This window comes from Myripristis murdjan, chromosome 16 (assembly GCF_902150065.1).
Source record: "Myripristis murdjan chromosome 16, fMyrMur1.1, whole genome shotgun sequence".
Taxonomy (NCBI): Eukaryota; Metazoa; Chordata; class Actinopteri; order Holocentriformes; family Holocentridae; genus Myripristis; species Myripristis murdjan.
The window spans coordinates 23864094-23883464 of NC_043995.1; the positions used below are offsets into that span (position 1 = coordinate 23864094).

General features: G+C 40.1%; 2 protein-coding genes across 2 annotated transcripts; both read left to right on the forward strand.

Moving 5' to 3' along the window:
• Positions 1-252: 252 nt before the first annotated feature.
• csf3r (colony stimulating factor 3 receptor) lies at positions 253-11666 on the forward strand. The gene is made up of 17 exons (XM_030073505.1): positions 253-364; positions 2988-3075; positions 3904-3978; positions 4233-4526; positions 5649-5781; positions 6006-6172; positions 6890-7059; positions 7192-7342; positions 7630-7712; positions 7843-8050; positions 8183-8371; positions 8596-8697; positions 9012-9158; positions 9240-9380; positions 10006-10105; positions 10192-10270; positions 10455-11666. Exons 3-17 carry the CDS (start codon positions 3915-3917, stop codon positions 10938-10940), a joined length of 2514 nt encoding a protein of 837 aa, XP_029929365.1. The 5' UTR covers positions 253-364; positions 2988-3075; positions 3904-3914; the 3' UTR covers positions 10941-11666.
• Positions 11667-12013: 347 nt separating this feature from the next.
• Positions 12014-17882, forward strand: mrps15 (mitochondrial ribosomal protein S15). Its single transcript, XM_030073156.1, has 8 exons — positions 12014-12308; positions 15368-15436; positions 15554-15629; positions 15798-15846; positions 15981-16065; positions 16192-16250; positions 17051-17242; positions 17572-17882. Exons 1-8 carry the CDS (start codon positions 12149-12151, stop codon positions 17674-17676), a joined length of 795 nt encoding a protein of 264 aa, XP_029929016.1. The 5' UTR covers positions 12014-12148; the 3' UTR covers positions 17677-17882.
• The last annotated feature ends 1489 nt before the right edge of the window (positions 17883-19371 follow it).

Consider the following 19371-nt stretch of genomic DNA (forward strand, 5'->3'; position numbering starts at 1 on the left):
TATGGCATCAGAATATTTATGAAATGTTCTGTGTATATGAATCTGGCTCTATACAGTGTAATAAGAAGTTTAAGTTCACTTATGGAGAATATTCCAGATGATCAGTTTAACTATTCAGCTCTTTTATTTCAAGAACATCCTGACTCAAACCCTCGACTTCGACCGGGGCCCCATCAGTCATGTGTTTCATCCTGGAAGTGGTCAGGTTTCATAAATTCAAAACAAGGATGTTGCCGCTGCTGCTGCTTGGTTAACACACAAATGTCCTCCAATCTGATCTGCTTTGAGCCGCGCTGTTTCATCTGATCCTATCAGGCCTGATGACAGCCTCTCCTGTTTCTGGGTCTGCTGCAGCTGCTGTGTGGTGAGTGGCAAGTCTCTCTGATGGCTCTCCTTTATCTTCACATCAAGCGATTTACTGCTCCTTTCATTCTGCTGCTAATGCCAGATTAAAAAGGAAAAGCCTCTCAAAAAATTGTTTCTGAATGACACAGGTTCAAGCCAGAGAGTTACATTTTCATCCAGTTTATGGACAGATCAGCATAATGTGTGGATGAACTTTTTTTAAAATACTTGTTTCATCTAATTTTGTTGGCTGTTCTGTACTGTACTCTTGCCAGTTATCATCCTTTATTGTTTACTGTGTAATAATGCCAGTTTCTGCTTTTCGTTTGAATCTTTTTACATTAGATGGAGCTTCTATAAAGTATTTCAAGTAATGGCATTTGAAGTTCAGCACTCAAAAAAGAAATAATAACACAAGTGATTATTTTTTAAAAAGCCTCTAAAAAGGCTCTTTGTAATCAGAGATAAAAGGGCAGCAAACATATCAGTTTTATTTTCACAGCAGTCAACTTATTAGATTTGTTTTTACTTGTTTGTTTGTTTGTTTGTTTGTTTGTTTGTTTTCCCTTCAAATTATGGATATGACCTTAAGGGATTAGCTCTGACATGAAGAATTAGATCTAAAGTATAGATCTAAAAAAAAAAAAAAAATGTTCACGCAGTGGCCATCCATTGAAAAAAGGATGTGAAACTGATTGCTTTCCTCCTTTCTTATATCAGGAATTTTAAAAATGTTGACACAAAGGTCACCTTAGCTAAGCTTGGCCAAGGAACTGCGCTGTGATGAATTTTCTCAAAACACAAACAGCATATTTCCATTAAACCTTCTCAGATTCATTTACCACACAGTCTTTGGGGTGATGAAGAAGATGTAAAAGGAGAAATAGAGGCAGGTTTGTCATTGCACTCCCCCATGAGGATATTGCCAAATCCTGAAAGTGGGCGTTTTGTAACTCCTGACTGTAACAGAAAAGGAAACACAGGGTGTAACAAAATGGTGGGTATAACAAAAACATCCAGAGTGTACCAAACAGTGAGCAGGGCCACTAAGACACAATTATGCTAAAAACTGAGCACAATAAAATATTTGCATTGACATATGCGGTAGATTATTAGTCAATACACAGGAAATGGGCAGTGTCATTTTATGCTCTCATTATATTAAGCATATCAAATTGTGTGTGTTGACAAAATGCACTCCAAATTTAATAGCATCTCTCTCTCTCCCTCTCTTTCCTCTCTCTCTCCCTCTTTCTCCCTCCCTCTCTCTCTTTGGCGTACTTTTTGTCCAAGGCAAAGGCAATTACCCATTAATAGTAACCAGAAATACTAAAAAGGAAGGCAGAGAAAAATGGAAGGCTTTCTGCATACAGCTGATAAAAAAAAAAAAAAAAATAGAGGAAAAAAAAACCCTCCATTTCTTCCACATCACTTTCACACAGACTTCACAAAACAGTAAATTACTGTTGGGCTATGGGCTGAAATCTGACAGTGGGTTTGAGTGATAGTTTATGAATTATTAAAGTAATATTTCCTAATCTTATGTGGCTGCTTCCATGCCATTCATTTGAGCATTTTAGCTACTTTCAGGAAATACGCCTGCCCAAAAGTAAAGATTTTAGCCCAAAGCTAGAGTTTGATTTCATCCCAGAAAATATGTGCCATAGATCGTCAGGAAGACTAAACTTATGTGTAAATCTGGAATAATCTTAATTTTCTGTTCCCCTTGAGAAACAAATTAAATTGAATCTAAAAGTGTCTGTTGTCAGAAAGTGTGAGGAACGCAGAGGAACAGACTCCAGATACTTTTCTCACAGAACACAGACAAAGGACCTGGGAACGATTGGTGCAAGACCACAGGAAGTTTCCCAACCCTGTGGTCTCAGTTGCCTGGCATTAGACTGGCTTTGTGTGTGTGTGTGTGTGTGTGTGTGTGTGTGTGTGTGTGTGTGTGTGTGTGTGTGTGTGTGTGTGTGTTTGTGTGGGGTGTGTTGGTGTGCGTGTGTGCTTCTACATCTACGTCATGTGTGTCTATGACTGCTTGCAAGCATGTGTGCAACTGTTGGCGTGTGTGTGTGTGTGTGTGTGTGTGTGTGTGTATGCGTGCGTGTGTGTGCGTGTGTGGTTGTGAGTATTTAGATGATGACACTCAGGATCCAGAATTTACACACCAAGCACTAACTGCTGGTGAAATTCCTCTTTGGCTGATAAATAAATAAAGGTCACTGTGACAAAGTGGTCAATAGGCGAGACGATTGCATTTGAATGCCTCTATTATTTTGAGCTCTGTTGCATTTCTTAATAAACATCAACCTCAATCCATTATACAAAGGAGTCTATAACACAGAAATATTCCTTATGTCAATGTGAAATTATTGGGCTTTTTTCAGTATTCAACAATCAAACAGGAAAATACAAATATAAAAGACAACATAAAGACTTGAACTGAACTGAACTGAACTGAACTGAATTGAATTGAATTGAATTTAACTGAGTTGAGTTTTATTTTTTACTATCTCATTTGTTATTTATTTCAAAGTTGGGTTTTGTAAAATGAGTGACAAGAATCAATTAGTAACCAGCCGTCCTTCCTGCTCCTACAGGAGTTTTCAAGACTGATGACTCTCTGTCTTTCCTCCTAGACTGTAAGAGAGACTCAGGCATGCTCTGACGGCAGCCATCTTGTGTCAACAGGATTAAGTGATTTCAAACTTTCATGATTGTGGAATGGTGAGTGTTTTGACAAGAGGACATAGCACCTTAGTCAATGTTTATATGACTTTTCATATAGGACTACAGCGCAATTGTCCCATTTGAGTCTTAGACTTAAAAACACAAGTTGTTCATTGCTGCCTAACATCTAATTATGTTTACTTCCGTCTGCTAAGCTTACAAAGTCCCATCTTCTGCTCAGTATCTATGGAACATGTGGCCAAAATCAAAGTCGATTGCCTTAAAACAACTCTGGTAACACTAGTTTCCCAGCAGTTTTGCAAAGTTTTACCCATCTAACTGAGTGAGAAGCAATAGAGTATGTATAGGCAGCCACTGGTGCAATCTGTTCATTCTACCTAGGGAATTTAAATTTCACTTTGTATTAGATAGGAGAGCTTTAAATGTCAACTAGGCTATGTAATCATTCTACATGAATGTGTAATGAAGCTGTCATAATTGTTGATTCTTCATTCACAGGGGCGTCATGTGTCAGGGCGCAGGTTTGTTCTGAGCGAGCTATGCAAACACCTCACAAAAAGATAGCCGTGCAGAGTTTCCACCGCTTGGCTTTTGGACAGCAGCAAAACCTTTGTTCGGTCGTGTGTTTATATTGAATTATTATGTACCATGGAGATCACATCCTCACTCACAACAGCCTGTCATGCCAAACACTTGAAACACCACAGCGTTGATGTCCTTTGAGCCGGCAGACATTATCACATTCAATACCGCTCACCCAATCCAGCCTGTCCCTCGGAAGGCATGGCAGTTTAAATGCTGTTTTGATAAGGCACGAAAGTTTGTAATTTAAGAATAATGCCTTTTCTTTTGGCTGCTTAACAGGTTTTATCAAGATGACATCCACGTGGGTATCAGTGATTGCCATGCTGCTGGCTTTTGTGAGCGGAGCAAGAAATGGTGAGTGATGATCCTGAGAGCGAAACAGCACGTCTAAATGGAAACATCTACAGCAGTTACAAAGGCAATTGTTATCACACATTCCCTCCCATTGCCTGAGAAGTTATTAAAAAACTAAATATAAAGCCTCAGCACATTTGGTAATTATGAGAATGTGAAGATTGAATTTGGACAAAAAAAAAAAAAAATCCCCTCAATCTGCTCAGCAAATGCCAGACAAATGTTCTGCTTTAAATTTAATTTCTCATTGACAGAGGATGAGATGCTGCCGTGTGCCAGCGTCCAGACGTCCAGCTCAGTGGTGGTCTTGGGGTCACCTGTCACAGCCACCTGTGTCATCAGAGACGGCTGCCCTCTGGCCAGGGGACAAGCTGTTCATATAGAGTGGCACCTTGGCCAGCGCCTTGTTCCCAGCAGCCCTGCAGCCAATGACAGCAGGACTTCCATGGTTGTCATACCAAGCTTCAATGACACGATGGCTTACCTCACCTGCTGTGTCCAGGCCTCTCCCTGTCAAATAGTGGGAGGAGTGGCCATCAGAGCTGGATGTGAGCGTGATTTAAGCTGCCTGCACATTTTTTTGCTGATGTACATTTTGTTAGCAGCTACAGCATGAGTTCAGTCAGATCAAAATCAAATTACTTTGCATCGCACATGTTTATCTGTGAGCCATCAAAACAAACAGAAACAGATTTATATAACCTGGTAAACAAGATTTCATTTTATTTTAGCACATGGCTTCAGTGCTGCAAATCTTAAAGTGTTTATACTGGTCAAGGCATCTGACACAATGTTGTGGCTCTATAGATCGGTACAGTTTTTAGAGACAATGACTTTACCAGAGGATTCATGTAATCACATCGAAGAAGAGGCTGCACATTTTATTCTGGATGAATCTAAACGTTTTAATCGGTGTTCATGTGGCCAGGTATAGCTGTAGAACTTCAAATCTTTTTAAATGTACAATGCACTTTTAAAAGTATAAATGATTGCATGTGAATAGTTTAGATTTGTTAGAATTAAATGCAGATTAAAAAAAAGCAAAACATCAGAACAAGAATGAAATAACAATAGATTGTGCAGGTGAGATACAGAAAACCCCTAGGGGCTTATAGGAGAATCACACCTCAAAATTTGATTACATAAAAAAAAAAAAAAGAAAAAATGTCAACAAACCAACAAAAAAGGGCAAATATACATTAAGTCAACGCAAATATACATTAGATCAATGCAGTAAATGTGTGTAAAAGTGTGTAAAAAAGAGTGTATAGACCTATGTGAGTATGTGTACATGTGTGAGTGTACATGTTTATGTATGAATGTGAATAGGAATACGACTGTGTGAAGGCAAAATACGAAACAAGAACACCAAACCCCAACTACCAAAATAGTAAGTTAAAGTTGAGTTAAATCTATAAAACTTGAATTGGTCCGCAGCTCCACCACTGCTCCTGCAGAACCTCAGCTGTCAGCCTCAGCTATCATCCGGCTAGGAAAATATGGAAAATATGGGTGGAGATTGTGAGGGAGTAGTATCTGTGGTTTTGGCCTTGAGCAAGACACTAAACCCTCAACTGATCCAGCTGCTTGTGTTGTTGAAAAAGAGAAGGCAGCTTTACATGGATATATAAAGATTCACATGAACCTCTAAAAGTTGTATCTATGCACAGATCCACCAGCGGTCCCACAGAACCTCAGATGTCAGACAAATCTCACCTTCCCCAGCACCCTGACCTGTAGGTGGGACCCTGGGCAGAAGGAGACCCACCTACGAACAAACTACACCCTTCATACAGAAATAAGGTAATATTTTCTTTATCATTGTCCTGACCATCTAGGTTATCAAAAAAAAAAAAAAAAAAAAAAAAAAAAAACACTCTTTCTGTAGTACCTCAAAGAATCATCAGACAACCATGAGAATTTTAGGATGGGAATATCTAGCTTAACCCCAAAAGAATCTCATTTTCAAAATACATCAGTGATGTTGCATAACCGTGTTTTCCATCTCATCATTTCCTCATTTTCAGAGATTCGCAGGAGAACCATACTTATGAGCTGTCAGCAGGAGTCCACCACTACACAATACCTCGCAAAGACTTTTCCTTCTACTTAGAAATGACAATAAGTGTGAAGGCAGTGAATGAACTGGGTGAGGTGTCCTCAGAGCCTGTCATTTTGGAACCTCTCAGGTCAGGTAAGGATTAGTGCGTGGGTATAATTAAGAAACTGACCACACTAAACATGGTACACATAGTATACAGCACTATAGAGGCAACAAGAGTTCGGCCAAAATGGATTTTTAATGGAGAAGGGGTAACACTGAGCTTTAACCTCCTTATGAAGCATTTATAAAGAGTGTATAAAAAGCATTTGCTTACACTCATATATATAAAAAAATGAATGTTGGGTTGGTGGGGTTAAAAATAAAGCATAATCACTGAAGCTGATTTGCCCTGAAGCGGCTGATAACCAATATTTTGCACCAATATTCAGTATCTCCACCAAAGTATTCCACCAAGTAATGAGAAGTGCTCTCTATTGCAACCCATACTCATAATGCATTACCAACCTTAAATAAATAAATACAAAAATCTAATATTAAATAAAGAAATAAAAAACATGCATAGAAAAAAAAATTATGAGGATAACAAGTAACCTCCAACAAATCAGCAGCAGCTGACTGCCCTTTATCAAATATAAATATGAAAGGCTGACACTGGTCCAGTTTATCAGTAAATCAATAGTCTGACCAAACTCAAACAGTAATAATATTAACTTTTGCTCAACTCTTGTGGTCTATTTATAAGCCCTTTGAAATCTTCAGAGTCATGTGTCCGCTGATAGTTCCCAGTGTCTATGTTGTCAAATTTTTTAATAGAGTGTCTAATAGTGGTTCACGGCTTCATTTCAGCTAAATTTGACCCGCCGAAGATCCTGAAGGTTCAAGCTGGACTTAAAAAGTACGGCTGCCTGGGGGTGAGCTGGAGCTTGTCCCAGCAGCAAACCTGGGTGACCATCTCCAGCCTCAACCTGGAGGTTCGGCTGAAATCTGCTGACAGTAATCAGTGGAGTGAACCGGTGGTGAGTACAAATTGTTTCAGTGCCCATACATTAAATGCTCCCGTTGTGTTGAATAAAATGACAGCCATACTATAATATAGTCAGTCTGAACATGCAATCATGCGCATGCTGTATGTTATACATATATATTAGATCCCGATGACCCGTGTAATGCTGAAGAGACCTGTGGAAGTGTGTCGTCTGCTCCATGGGACAGAGTATTACGCCCAGATTAGAGTTAGATACCAACAAAGCCCCTGGAGTGAATGGAGCAGCCGCCAATCTGGAGTCACCTTGGAGAAGGGTAGGACTTGGATCAATTCAGCAAAACACAATTCGTCACTCTAACATTTTCCAATCTATTACCTTTTCTTCCATTTCCTGGTCTTTTCAATATATGCTAATGTCATGTTCTACATCTCCCATTAGTCTCTTCTATAGCACCAGCAGAATTGATGTATTGACTTTTGCTGCACACTCGAGCAGTGAATCTATAGGCTTGTCTTGTATGGAAAAGTTTTACTTTCTACTGAGTGAGAGGTACAGGCTTTTGATGAGCTGTGAAGTTGACAGCCATCTCTCTCTTCTCAGCTCCCACTGGACGACTCGACTCCTGGATGAAAGTATCAGGGGACCACAAGCAAAAACATCTCAAAGTACACTTGTTTTGGAAGGTACATACACGGCATGCAATGCTTGACACCTGTCAAAAACTGACATATTTGCTGTTATACCTCAGGTTGTGATGGTTGTTGTGTGTGTGAAGCCTGCCCCTGAAAGGTCTCCTCACTTTTCTTGTTTTAGCCATCAAAACAATTCCGCGCCAACAGTCAAAATGTGTCGTACATTGTCTCACTTCAAAGACTGCGGGGTGAGAGGAGACAGGTCTGTTTCTCGCTGGGACACTACTGTAGTTTCCAGCTTCCCACAGGAGCAAAGAAAGTGTTCCTATTTGCTATGAATGCAGCAGGGAAATCCAACCCCACTGAGGTCCCTGTGTTTCAACAAAAAGGTAAAGGTAACATCTTTAAATATGCTTGAATTGGTTCAGAAAATGACATAGCTACAATGTGGTATGATAAAAAAAAAAAAAAAAAAAAAAAAAATCAGTCCACAATATGCACAATGCGTTTTGTGTCTCCAGCTGGCACTGTGATATCAGATGTGACCGTCCTTCCTCGTGATGACACAACCCTGCTTGTCCAGTGGACCAGCCTTGCCTCCCCTGGCCTCACTGGTTATGTGGTAGAATGGAGACCTTTGCTAAAATCAGACCCCTCCCTCCTTCGCTTTGAAATCACTGACAGAAACCAGTCAGGCCTTGTGATAACAGGTGTGTGTGTTACATAATTTGCATTGGAAATCTTAGGGTGCATATACCATTATTATACACAACCAGTATTTGTCTACATTTCTACCGTGAGAGCGTAAGTACAATGTCTAATACTACTAAACTTATGCAAGATCTACTTCTTTTCCTGTGTGTGATCTGTCTGTACATAACGTTATATACTTACAGTCACTGATCCACTTTAACTTCCTCACTCTGGTCAATAGGGAACTTTGAGCCGTACCAGCCCTATGGGATCTCTGTGTATCCCAGGTTTAAGGACGGGATAGGCCCCCCTAAGACTGTTAATGCCTACTCAAGACAAAAGGGTAAGTCGCCGAAGACACCAAGAGGATCACACAAAGAGGAGAAGTGTCTCCCATTTGAAGAAGTGAGAAAAGAGCTTGCCAAATGCATAATAAAAATTAGTGTAACTCATCAGATCCACTTGACTAGTGATATCATAATGCCCTCTTGTGGATAAGTAATGAATAACACTTTTTGCCAGCCCTGAAGTTTCAAAACAAAAACCATGAGCACTGACAATAATGTTGAGCTAAAGGATAATGGTTAAAATTCTCATAACCCAATAAATCCAGCACAGATTCAGAGTGGTTACTAATGAAGACCCCTCTTTTTGCAGCACCATCCATAGTACCAAAAATATGGGTTAAAAAGACCTGGCATTCCTATATTGAGCTTTCCTGGGATGAAATCCCATTAGGCCAAAGGAATGGAATCGTCCAGAACTACAAGATCTTCTACTGGGATGAAGAGGGACACATTGAAAGTAGGAAGATGGTCTATATTTGTGACCTTCTCAGCTGTTTTGTTGTATATGCTGGATACTAAGTTGACGTGTGTGTTTCAGTTGTGAATGCTGACCTGGAAAAGAGGAAGATCACCTTGAAAGAGCTCAACGCGATGTCCTTGTACGAGGCGTTCATGATGGTTAGCACAGAGGGTGGAAGTCTGAATGGGTCAACGATTAATTTCAAAATTGAGCCCTTTGGTTGGTATCAGCATTTATTTATTTATTTCACATTTTATATCTTTATATATCCTTTGTTTAGCCAAGAAAATCCCATTGCGATACAAGTTCTCCTCTTCTAGGGAGTCCTGGTCAAGACGGCAGCACAGTTAATTTCACATAAAAAAAAAAAAGAAAAAATCATATGATAGCACACGCAGTGCCGTCGTATAGGGGGGAAAGGTGATGACAATTCTAAGGGGCCACGGCCCACTAGGGCCCACACACAGTTAAAAAAGTGCCAATGAATGGGAGAGGGGCCCACACCAATATTCTTTCAGGGGGCCCAGAATTCCTTGCAACTGCCCTGAGCACACATACAAAACATAAAAGCAACACAAGGAAAATAGTTAAAGAAGAGAGGCATGCAGGCTATACCAGCGATATTCAATTAAGTCCTCCTCGAGTCAGTGCAGTCATGTAAAACAGCAACATGTTTCCTTCCCAGCAGTTTGTAAAAGACCTTGAAAAATAAAATAATAAAAGATGGGAGTACTTCTAGGGTAATGGTATTTTTTATTATTATTAGTCTAGTAATGGCTATGTGGAAACATTACAAGGAAAGTGTACTCCTGTGCTGAGATTTCATATTTATTAATTTTCCCAGATGCAGTCGCTGTTGTTGTGATGATTGTAATTCCATGTGGAGTTGGACTGTCACTACTGATTATTATCACAGTCATGACATGCTTCTCAAACCACAAGAGGTGAGAGCTTATCCAGCCTATAAACCGCTGTGCTGTAGTGTGGCGTTTGTGCTCAAATTAGGCTTTATTTGTTACCTCCTCTGCAGGCTGAAGGTGCGTTTTTGGCCGATGATCCCTGACCCGGCCAATAGCAGCATCAAGAGGTGGACATCGGAGTCTATGCAGGTGCTCAATTTCTGTCCTGTTGCTGTGTGGGAAATCACTGATAGGGTGTTTTTTAATGCAAAGCAATAAAAAAAAACAACACTCACACATCATCACACTGCCATGTGATGAGGTGATTTGCTACAGGCACAATGATTTGTTGCTCTTATTTAATGGCAAAGACTAATGCACTTCCCTTTAACAGGATATCCCTGCATTCTCGGACTTTGAGGAGCCCAATCCAATATACCTCTCCCACCTGAGCTTCCTGGACCTACCCAAAAAGTTAGATAAAAATGATGATGTCCATTGGTTACACCGTGGTTCAGAGGACACCAGTGACCTGGGAGAGTCTATTTGTGGTTCACCGCTCAGCCCCAGTTACTCAGGAACAAACAGCGACTCTGTCCCGTATGCCACCGTGATCTTCTCTGGTCCGTACACAAGTCAGTCCGCCAACCAGCCGCATGTCTACCTACGCTCTGAGTCCACACAGCCCCTCCTGGAGATGGAGGAAGTCTTCAGCCACAAGAGCTACCAGAACATGCCGACGGATGGGATGACCACGGCACAATGTTTTTTTGGGCCAAGCCAGGATGATGGCCCTGAGGAAAGGGCTGATGCAGGCATTCTTTGGGGTGACTTTCCTTTTCTGCAAGCATTAACCTTCAATGAAGCTCAAATTGACTAAGAGTGCTTCACTAACTGTATGGTTAACTGCTTTAGAAAGGTGTTCAATGCAAGGGGACGCATGCTTGGGTCTATGTAATGACCTTATTGAGTTTAACTATATTATCCAGCGTATCCTGTCTAAAAATGCATATGATTTTGATCACATATTATACTATAGTGATTATGAATACATCACCTTCCTGTGAAAAAATACATTTTTGTCATGATGTCAGGTGCTTAAATGACTCAACGCCTATAACGAACTACTCCACCAACAACTTACACAGAGCTAGACTTCACACTTTTATTTTAGCCTTCCTCAGTCTGTCAGATCAACATCAAAATCACAGGACATCTTAGAAGTTACCCGTGACAAGTCACCTGGTTGACAAATTTTCGCCTTTTTTAATAGCTTGGCTCAGAAAATTGTGCAAATTGTGCATTGATCTTCATGTAATGTGCAGGGTAAGGGTCTTTTTTTCCATAAAAGTAAGATTCAGAGTACGGGCATTGCTTTATTTCTTTGTCTAGTTGATAATTATAGGACATTAATGTTGAGATCATTCTAACACTTTTTTTTTTTTTTAATTGCATTAACCTATTAAATTTACTTTAACTAACATCAGTTAAAACTGCTCAAACCAGAGTTTCAGTCTATCCCAGTACAGATATAGTGTAGCATAACACCACATTACTACTGTTAAAATATGTAGAATTAGGTGTGCACATGTGTGTGTGTGTGTGTGTGTGTATGGGTGTGTGTATAAACAGTAGTAAAAGAAAAAAAAGTACAATAACAAAATAAATTCACAAAATAAAGTGAATAAAGAAAGAAAAGCCTGGTTGCTCTTTTTTTTCTATGGTGACTGATCATTTACCGCTGACAGCTCTGAACATGACCGAAATACATGCTTATAGGGAGCTTACATAATTAATTAAAGCAAGTAATACTTAATTCCTGCGTTAATACTTCCATGCACACATAGGCTTATAGGCATAGATAGGCACAACTCAATCACAAGGAAAATGTAGGCAGGTATTATGGAAATCCCATAATTGTCCCATCGATGCGGTCTGACATCGATAGCGCAGCAACTTATCCTCAATCGGCTAGTTTGGTCTAGCCAATATGGCGATCCTCATGTAGGGGACGAGTGTTATTGCCTGTCACATTTTCGGCACTTCAGACCTTTATTTATTTTTATCTTTAATATTATCCAGTCCGTCATGTTCTCCAGCGTGGCTTTACGAGGCGCTGTGAAATCGTCACGCGTCGTTTTGCGGGAAAGCGGCGTTTTGTCAAAGCTGACAGGATCCTGCGCGGCGCTGTCATCGAGAAACTGGACGTGCATCTCCGCGGTAACATCTAGACCGACTGTCAGCTGTGGTGAGTGTGGACAAATAGGGGAAAAAACACCATGCATATCTAGTAGTTGGCTAGAGAGGCGTGTAGCAAGTAATACATGACATTAGTCTGTCTTTCATTCACACCGTAAACATTTCAGCTACACGCTCATTATGTAACGCTAACAGGAGTGGGCACTGTTGCTACATGTGAGGACGGATAAGGTGATGTAAAATAACACATGCATGCCATTTTACGGCACTAACCAAGACAACACACACACACACACACACACACACACGAGGGCCATTTAAATTTAATTTGGCAGCATGAGTGCCTATTCTCAGTCAGGGTCCCACTCCAAACTTATTACTGATACAAGTGAACTGCACTGAAACAAGGCCAGGGAGGATATATTATTGCACTGGTTGACCCGCTGCTCATATAAAATGTTGAAAACCTTTTAATCCTCTTCACTGGCAGCCCTCTGAACTTATGAACTCATTAAGAGGATGTGGATAATAATAATAGAATTTCTTCCTCATGTCAAGTGGAATGTGTCAGCTGGATTTCACAGGGCTGCATCCTCTCCAGCCTGCTGACAGAGGAACACGCATGCATCCACTGTACACTCGTGATTATAACCCCAAAAAATAAAATAAAATACATATGTTGTTGTGAATCATTCATCATCACACTCCCATGAGAAATGAGGAGGAACAGAAGTCACATGAATAACCGCAATAACAAATAAATAAATCCTCATTAATGGTCTTCCAACCCCTTGTCATTTTATTGGTTAAAAATAAAAACGTATAAAAAAAATCTCTATATATGTCACTTTGGCTAAAAGTGTCTGGAAAATGTGAATTGCAATTGTAATTGTAAATTATATTAGTGCAAAAGTACTAAGAAAAGATAACATGGCACAAATAGCCAGGTATTCTTACATTTTGTAGCTGCCAAAATGAAGGTAGCACAGGTTTATTTTATTTTATTTTATTTTTTTGTTGTTGTTTGTTTGTTTGTTTGTTTTTATGGGAAGTGAGCACTGACCCACAGCACAGCACAGCAAAGTTGTCTGTGCGCCTCAGCAAAGTTTATCTACGTGTCTTTGATTTTTAGAGGCAGGATGCGATGCCAGCCTTTCACAAAAATTCGATCATTTGATATTTTGATAGAGATAATTGTAGAAAATGCCTTCTGAGGCACCACTGTTGGACCTCCAGTGAATCAGTAGTTGTTTTGAGATCTGGTGACAGGGACAGCCATAGTTTCCATCCTCCTCACACCATTGTTAAATGATTAAACTCAATGTAATGCACTGATAATACACACAAGTATTACCATCCCGGATGATTCCCGTCATAGTAGAGATGCTTCACCATTTAACTAATGTGGTCAGTCACATTGGCTTTGCATTTATGACTGTATTTACTATGTTTTACAGTGTTAAATACAATGTAACTATGTTTATAGCTAATAGACTAATAATGGAGACATTTAAAACTGCAGTGGACTAGATTTTTTTTTTTTTTAAAATATGAGGTGACAACAGAGAAAAGCATACCATGCCCCCTAAGGTAGACGCTAGATTTAGTCATGTCATTATCATGTCACAAAATTATTGTGCTAGGTGTGATCACTATCAGGAGTTTTTCTCCGCATACAGGAGGTGACAAATCTAAACTACAGATCGTAGTCAACTGGAGACTAAACTTACTCAATGAAATCACGCGCACATTGTGTCCACGAAAAAGCTAGACTCACTAATATCAGACATTTAGCCTCTCTCATGTCTCTCCTGAAACCGTAAGAAAGAGCATCTACCGTTTGTCTGAGGCATCACGAAGGTGGATGATCTTCCTTGCAGGCCCTGCTTCAGAGCTTTCCATCCAGGCTCAGTGATGTGTTAGACCTGCTAGCCGGGGAGGCATTTGCTTCAGTCCTGATGCTCATGAAACCGGTCTTCAATTTGTGTATGGGACATTATCATCTTGGAGAACACTGTGAGAAATCAGTGTTTGGAACATACGGTGTCTTTGGTTCTGTAAATGACCCTGTGTGACTCATTATATGACCATGCAGAGCAATCAGCAGACCTAATGAATCATAGATGGCTGCCCAGGCCATTACAGAGCCAACACCCTGTTTATTAATTTTCAGGAGACATTATTGCGGGAAGGATAACCCCAGGCTTACTTCATAGTCCAAGCCTGTCCAGTTATTGGAAGAGGGTGTAGAGAGATATCATCAGATCACATTACTACCTCCATTGCTCAGGTCCAGCTTTTGTGCTCCTATCACCAGGTTATTCTTTTTTTTCCTGTAAAGATTTTCCAAATGGCTGCTCTGATATAATTACCTGCTTACCAGCCATAATTAGCCTACTTGGTCTCCTCTCTCTCTGTGGTCCCTCTCGAGATTTCTTCCATATTTCACTGTCCACCTCTGGGTTTCTGGGGAGGTTTTTTTCTTGCCCACCAGGATGATTAAGTCGGGGGTGTCATCCAGTCATGTTTGCTGTAAACTCGTGGGCCTGGAAAGCCCTTTAAGGCTGTAATCAGTGATTTTCGGGGCTCTAAATAAACTTAAACATTGTGAAGCCTCCATTTTGAAACTGTGTCAGACGTTTTTACTCAGTTCTGTGGTATTTTTTTTTTTGTACTGCGTGAAGTTCCTGCCTGTCCCACTCAGCTCTGACTTGTGACCACTTCTGCTGATTCAGTTTGTCTGTGTTTAACCAACAGTGTCATGATTTTCATCACTGTTTCCTTGTGTTTGTTTCCTATAGTTGTATATTCTGTCCTCATTCTTAAATAACTGCACTAGCACCTGTTATGCATATTTATTTTCTGTAATAGCACTATGATTGTGCTGTGATTATATTGTGACTTTATGTAAAGCACATTGTGTTTCCCTGTGTGTGAAGTGTGCTACATAAAAAAAAAGAATGTCGCTTTTTATCTAGGCTATATACATTCATTATGTATTTAATATGTCACACTTCTTGTCCAGAGTTTTTCCTGTGATGTCTTATGAAATTAATTGATATATTTATTTATTTATTGACTTCTTTTTTTCTCTTCCTCTTTTGTCAGGTGGAGGGAGCTTTGCTTCTCAGCCAGTAGTGAGACATTATGCCAGTGCTGCAAAGAAAAAGAAGACAGGTATTTGATTCAGCTAGGAGAGTCTCACGTCAAACCAGCAAGCAAGCAACATTTTAGCAGTGGACATCTACGCAATTGGTTTAATTTTGTTCATCAAGCATTTGTTTTCTCTTCCAGTCCTTGAGAGCCAGCTGAGCGATCTTCCTCCAACAATGCTGAAAAAAGATTTTGCTGCCGTTCCCCTCGCTCAAACGTATATATACATACATACATATCATACAGTAGCCTATATAGCAAATAAGTAACATTGTACAGCTTGCATTCATAAGTGTAAATCTGCATTCCTAAGTCTTTTTTATGTTATTGAATAGACTTAAATCTCTATGCCCCGGTTTGATAGTGGTGTATCTTGTGTTATTAGGACTGATGATGTTGTCAGACGACTTCTTACATTGGAGTTAGCAAGCCATGTAAGTACTGATATTCCTATGGATTGCCTTGCAATGTTTTTATCTGCTCTCTTTTTCTCTGAGAAAGAATCATGGTGGACAGTAATAAATTTGTTAAGGCCCATCAGGCTGTTTATTTCAATGTATGTCCTCAGAAAGAAAAGCTACAGCTTAAAAAAGAACAGCTGATTGCTAAAGTCCAGAGGGATGAGGATGACCACAGCTCAGTAGAGGTCAAGGGTGAGTTTCTGTTTTTCAGTCCTGGTGTAAGATGCTTTCACTTTGGGGAAAAGTAAAACCAAAAAAAACTTTGACTAAGTTCTTTTGCATTCCCGAACCATTGTTTTGTTTTGTTTTTTTTTTCAGTGGCCATTTTGACAGCAAGAATCCGAAACTATCAGGAGCACATGCAAAAACATCACAAGGTGTGTTAAAGATTAACATTAACAATATCAAATTAAGACAATACTGTTCATGCTTTATACGATTACACTGAGAAGCTCTAAAGGTCTTTTCCCCCTTGCATTCCACAGAGGGAAGTTTGTTATGGGGCAGGGCGAACTTCAGAAATTTCTGTTGTGTTGTAATATGTAAAACGATTGTTGAGCAGCACTACTAGAGTATGAATACATCGCTTCACATTTCCTCTCTTGCCTTCCTCTGGTGTGAAGCATGATAGCACAACAGGATATCCTGTGTACGCCCCCATATGACAAAAGAGCATAGCACGGTCAAGCTAGGAAATGACTATTTCCACATGTCGTGTTCATATATGTTACATGTAGATGATGAAACTGACCTAAATATGGACCAAAGTTTGTTACTTGGTACATGAAATTAACTCTCACAGTACTGATTATTGTTAGTATTATGATACTCTTCATACTCAAAGTCATACTGTTTTTATACTAATACCAGTATGATGGTGCTTATATTGCTTTTTATAGTCTATTAACCTGAGCTAAACTAAAAACTGTCTCACCATACCATTTGTCATAGAATAACTCATGTTATGCAAATAATGGCCAAGGCGCATCAATCACAAATCCCAACAAATGTGTGTTTGGTGTACCATGGCTGTTAATTAGACAGCTGCCAACGTTAGATTATGCTCTGTTGTAGAGTGTTTGATGGATGTGTATCAGCTGTACTTAATTTCCTCATTTCCCCTGGTTTGAGACTGTTTGAGTCGCCTATATTTTCTCTTTGTCTCATTTCATTCCAGGACAAAGCTAATAAAAGACGGATGCTTATGGCCATCGACCGCAGGAAGAAGCTTTTGAAGAACCTCCGGCTGGTTAACTACCAAGCCTTTGAGAATGTGTGCCAGCAGCTGGGCATCACCTACACCTTCCCCCCAGAGTACTACAGACGGGCCACCCGCCGCTGGCTGGCCAAGAAAGCCTTTTGCATCAAGGTAGCAAACAAAGTTATTGTTTTTATGCCCTCAGACAAATGTGTTAGTGTGGTGTAACAATCTCAGAACAAATCGTTAAATTTGTGTGACACATAAATCCTCCATTGAAACCATTACTAAAAGATTCTTTGTGGCGAGGTGCCTGACCCTGCCTGTTCAACTGTGATACATGTTCGTTAAAAATGCGCTGGCACTTACAAAGTGTGATACCAAAGTTCTCACCTAAGATGATGCGTGCACTTGTCTGAACAACAGCCATGGAACGAAGATGCAGAAGGTGTCACTTTGTGCCCCCAACTGATGGTAGGTCATGTGTGCCTTTCTCTCAGGTTTTCAAAGAGGTGCAGAAACAAAAGGCTGAGCAGAAGCTGAGGATGAGTCAAAGCCGGGCCAGAGAGGAGGCAGCCAAGACAACAGCTGCTGAGACCCCGTGAACATTGCAGCATATTACTCTAAATGCTCGTCCAGAATAACATCTTCACCTTCTTTAACACCTTTACGTTACCCTTGGACCATGTGGTACTGTGGGAATGGATGATCTTTCCCTGCTTGACTTGATACCATCATGCAAAATGAGTTCTTGTTTGTTGATGTGACCAATTAGAAGTCAATGAAAATAAAGACGTTTGAAACAGTGATATTCAAATGATGTGTGTAGTCATTTTTATGTTTATTTTAGATGACTGTCGATTAAATGTTTTTAGTGGCTTTGCAGTTCTTACTTGACTAGATTGTGGAAGTTTGTCATTTAGAAACTGCAGCGGTGAAGTTCTTTTCCCACAGCCATCATATCAAGTAGAAACAAACGTCATCAAGGTTATTGAAGATGCATGAAACAGGGAGCATGATGCTTTGTGGGTGTTATATAAAAAGGGTGGTGCAATATTCAGAAAACCACATGACTTCCCTGAACCTGAACCGAGCTGATCTTGAGCGTGTGATTGGAACGGCATCTGAATCAATATTCCTCCACTTCTTCGCAGCGTGCTCAAGATATAGTGCGGCGAGCTGTTCTTGAGTAAGATTACTTATTTACTAGACACAAGGCACAGCAGCCAGAAATTCGTGTTAATTGCTCTGAGTATTGCCTGTGAATCTCTACAGAGGAGATCTTTGTCATCCACAGAAACGGCAGTTGGTAACCAGCACTTCACAGCTTACACTCATCAGAGCTTCCTGTGTGGTGAGTCTCATTCTGATCTGGAGGAGTGCAGAGTAGCAGACTGTTCTGGTGAGTGAGATCACTTTTTCCCTCACATTTGTAGATAAACATGAATTTACGACATACATTCTAAATTGCCTCGATCAGGCATTTTTGTGCACTGTGCATATGTTGTACTTACAGTTTTTGTGTTCTCACAGTTCTTGTTGATGCCACTGTTACAGACTAAAAAGCATCATTTTGTAGTTCGGAGCAATAATTACATTCATCTTTAATTTTCCATTCCTTTTGACATCATTTTTGCAGCATGTGGCTCTGAGTGACAATCCATGCTTTACCTCTGAAATGGTGACATTTACTAGTGCAGATCACACTGACAAATGCCTTGCTTTTTTTTTCCTTTTTTTTTTCTTTTCAGGTTGCAGACATTTTTTTAAGTTTAAGTTTAAAATCACTAAATGTAACACAAGACATCTATTTAACAGTTCATTTAGGATTCGTGGAAGTAAATATGTCCCCCAAGAAAAACGCCAGAACTCGAACTTTGTTACTAACTGCATTAGTGTTAAGAGATGAGGAATTTTATTTTTGTACATGTGGTGTGTAGATACTAAGTGGTCAGGGTCAGGTGCTATGGCTGTATGTCACATTTGTAGGCTCTGCTCTTCATCTTCTGTGCTGACACTGTAAGCAGCTGCACTGGTGAGACGCACTTGTCTCCCTGTGGCACAAGGCCTCCAGCCTAAGGTCTGTTAGATGCAGGGAGACATGGCCAGGCAAACTGATGCTCTATACACACATATAGAGGAGATGACCCCTCGCTTACATAGGTAATGATGTCTCCTTTAAATAAGGTGTGCTGGTGAGCAAACCTCAGAATTGGATGCTTCACAGTGTTCACACCTGTAGAGCTTAAATTCTTCCCTGTGTGAGACATTGCAGCCTTCACTCTATATTTCAGGTTCAA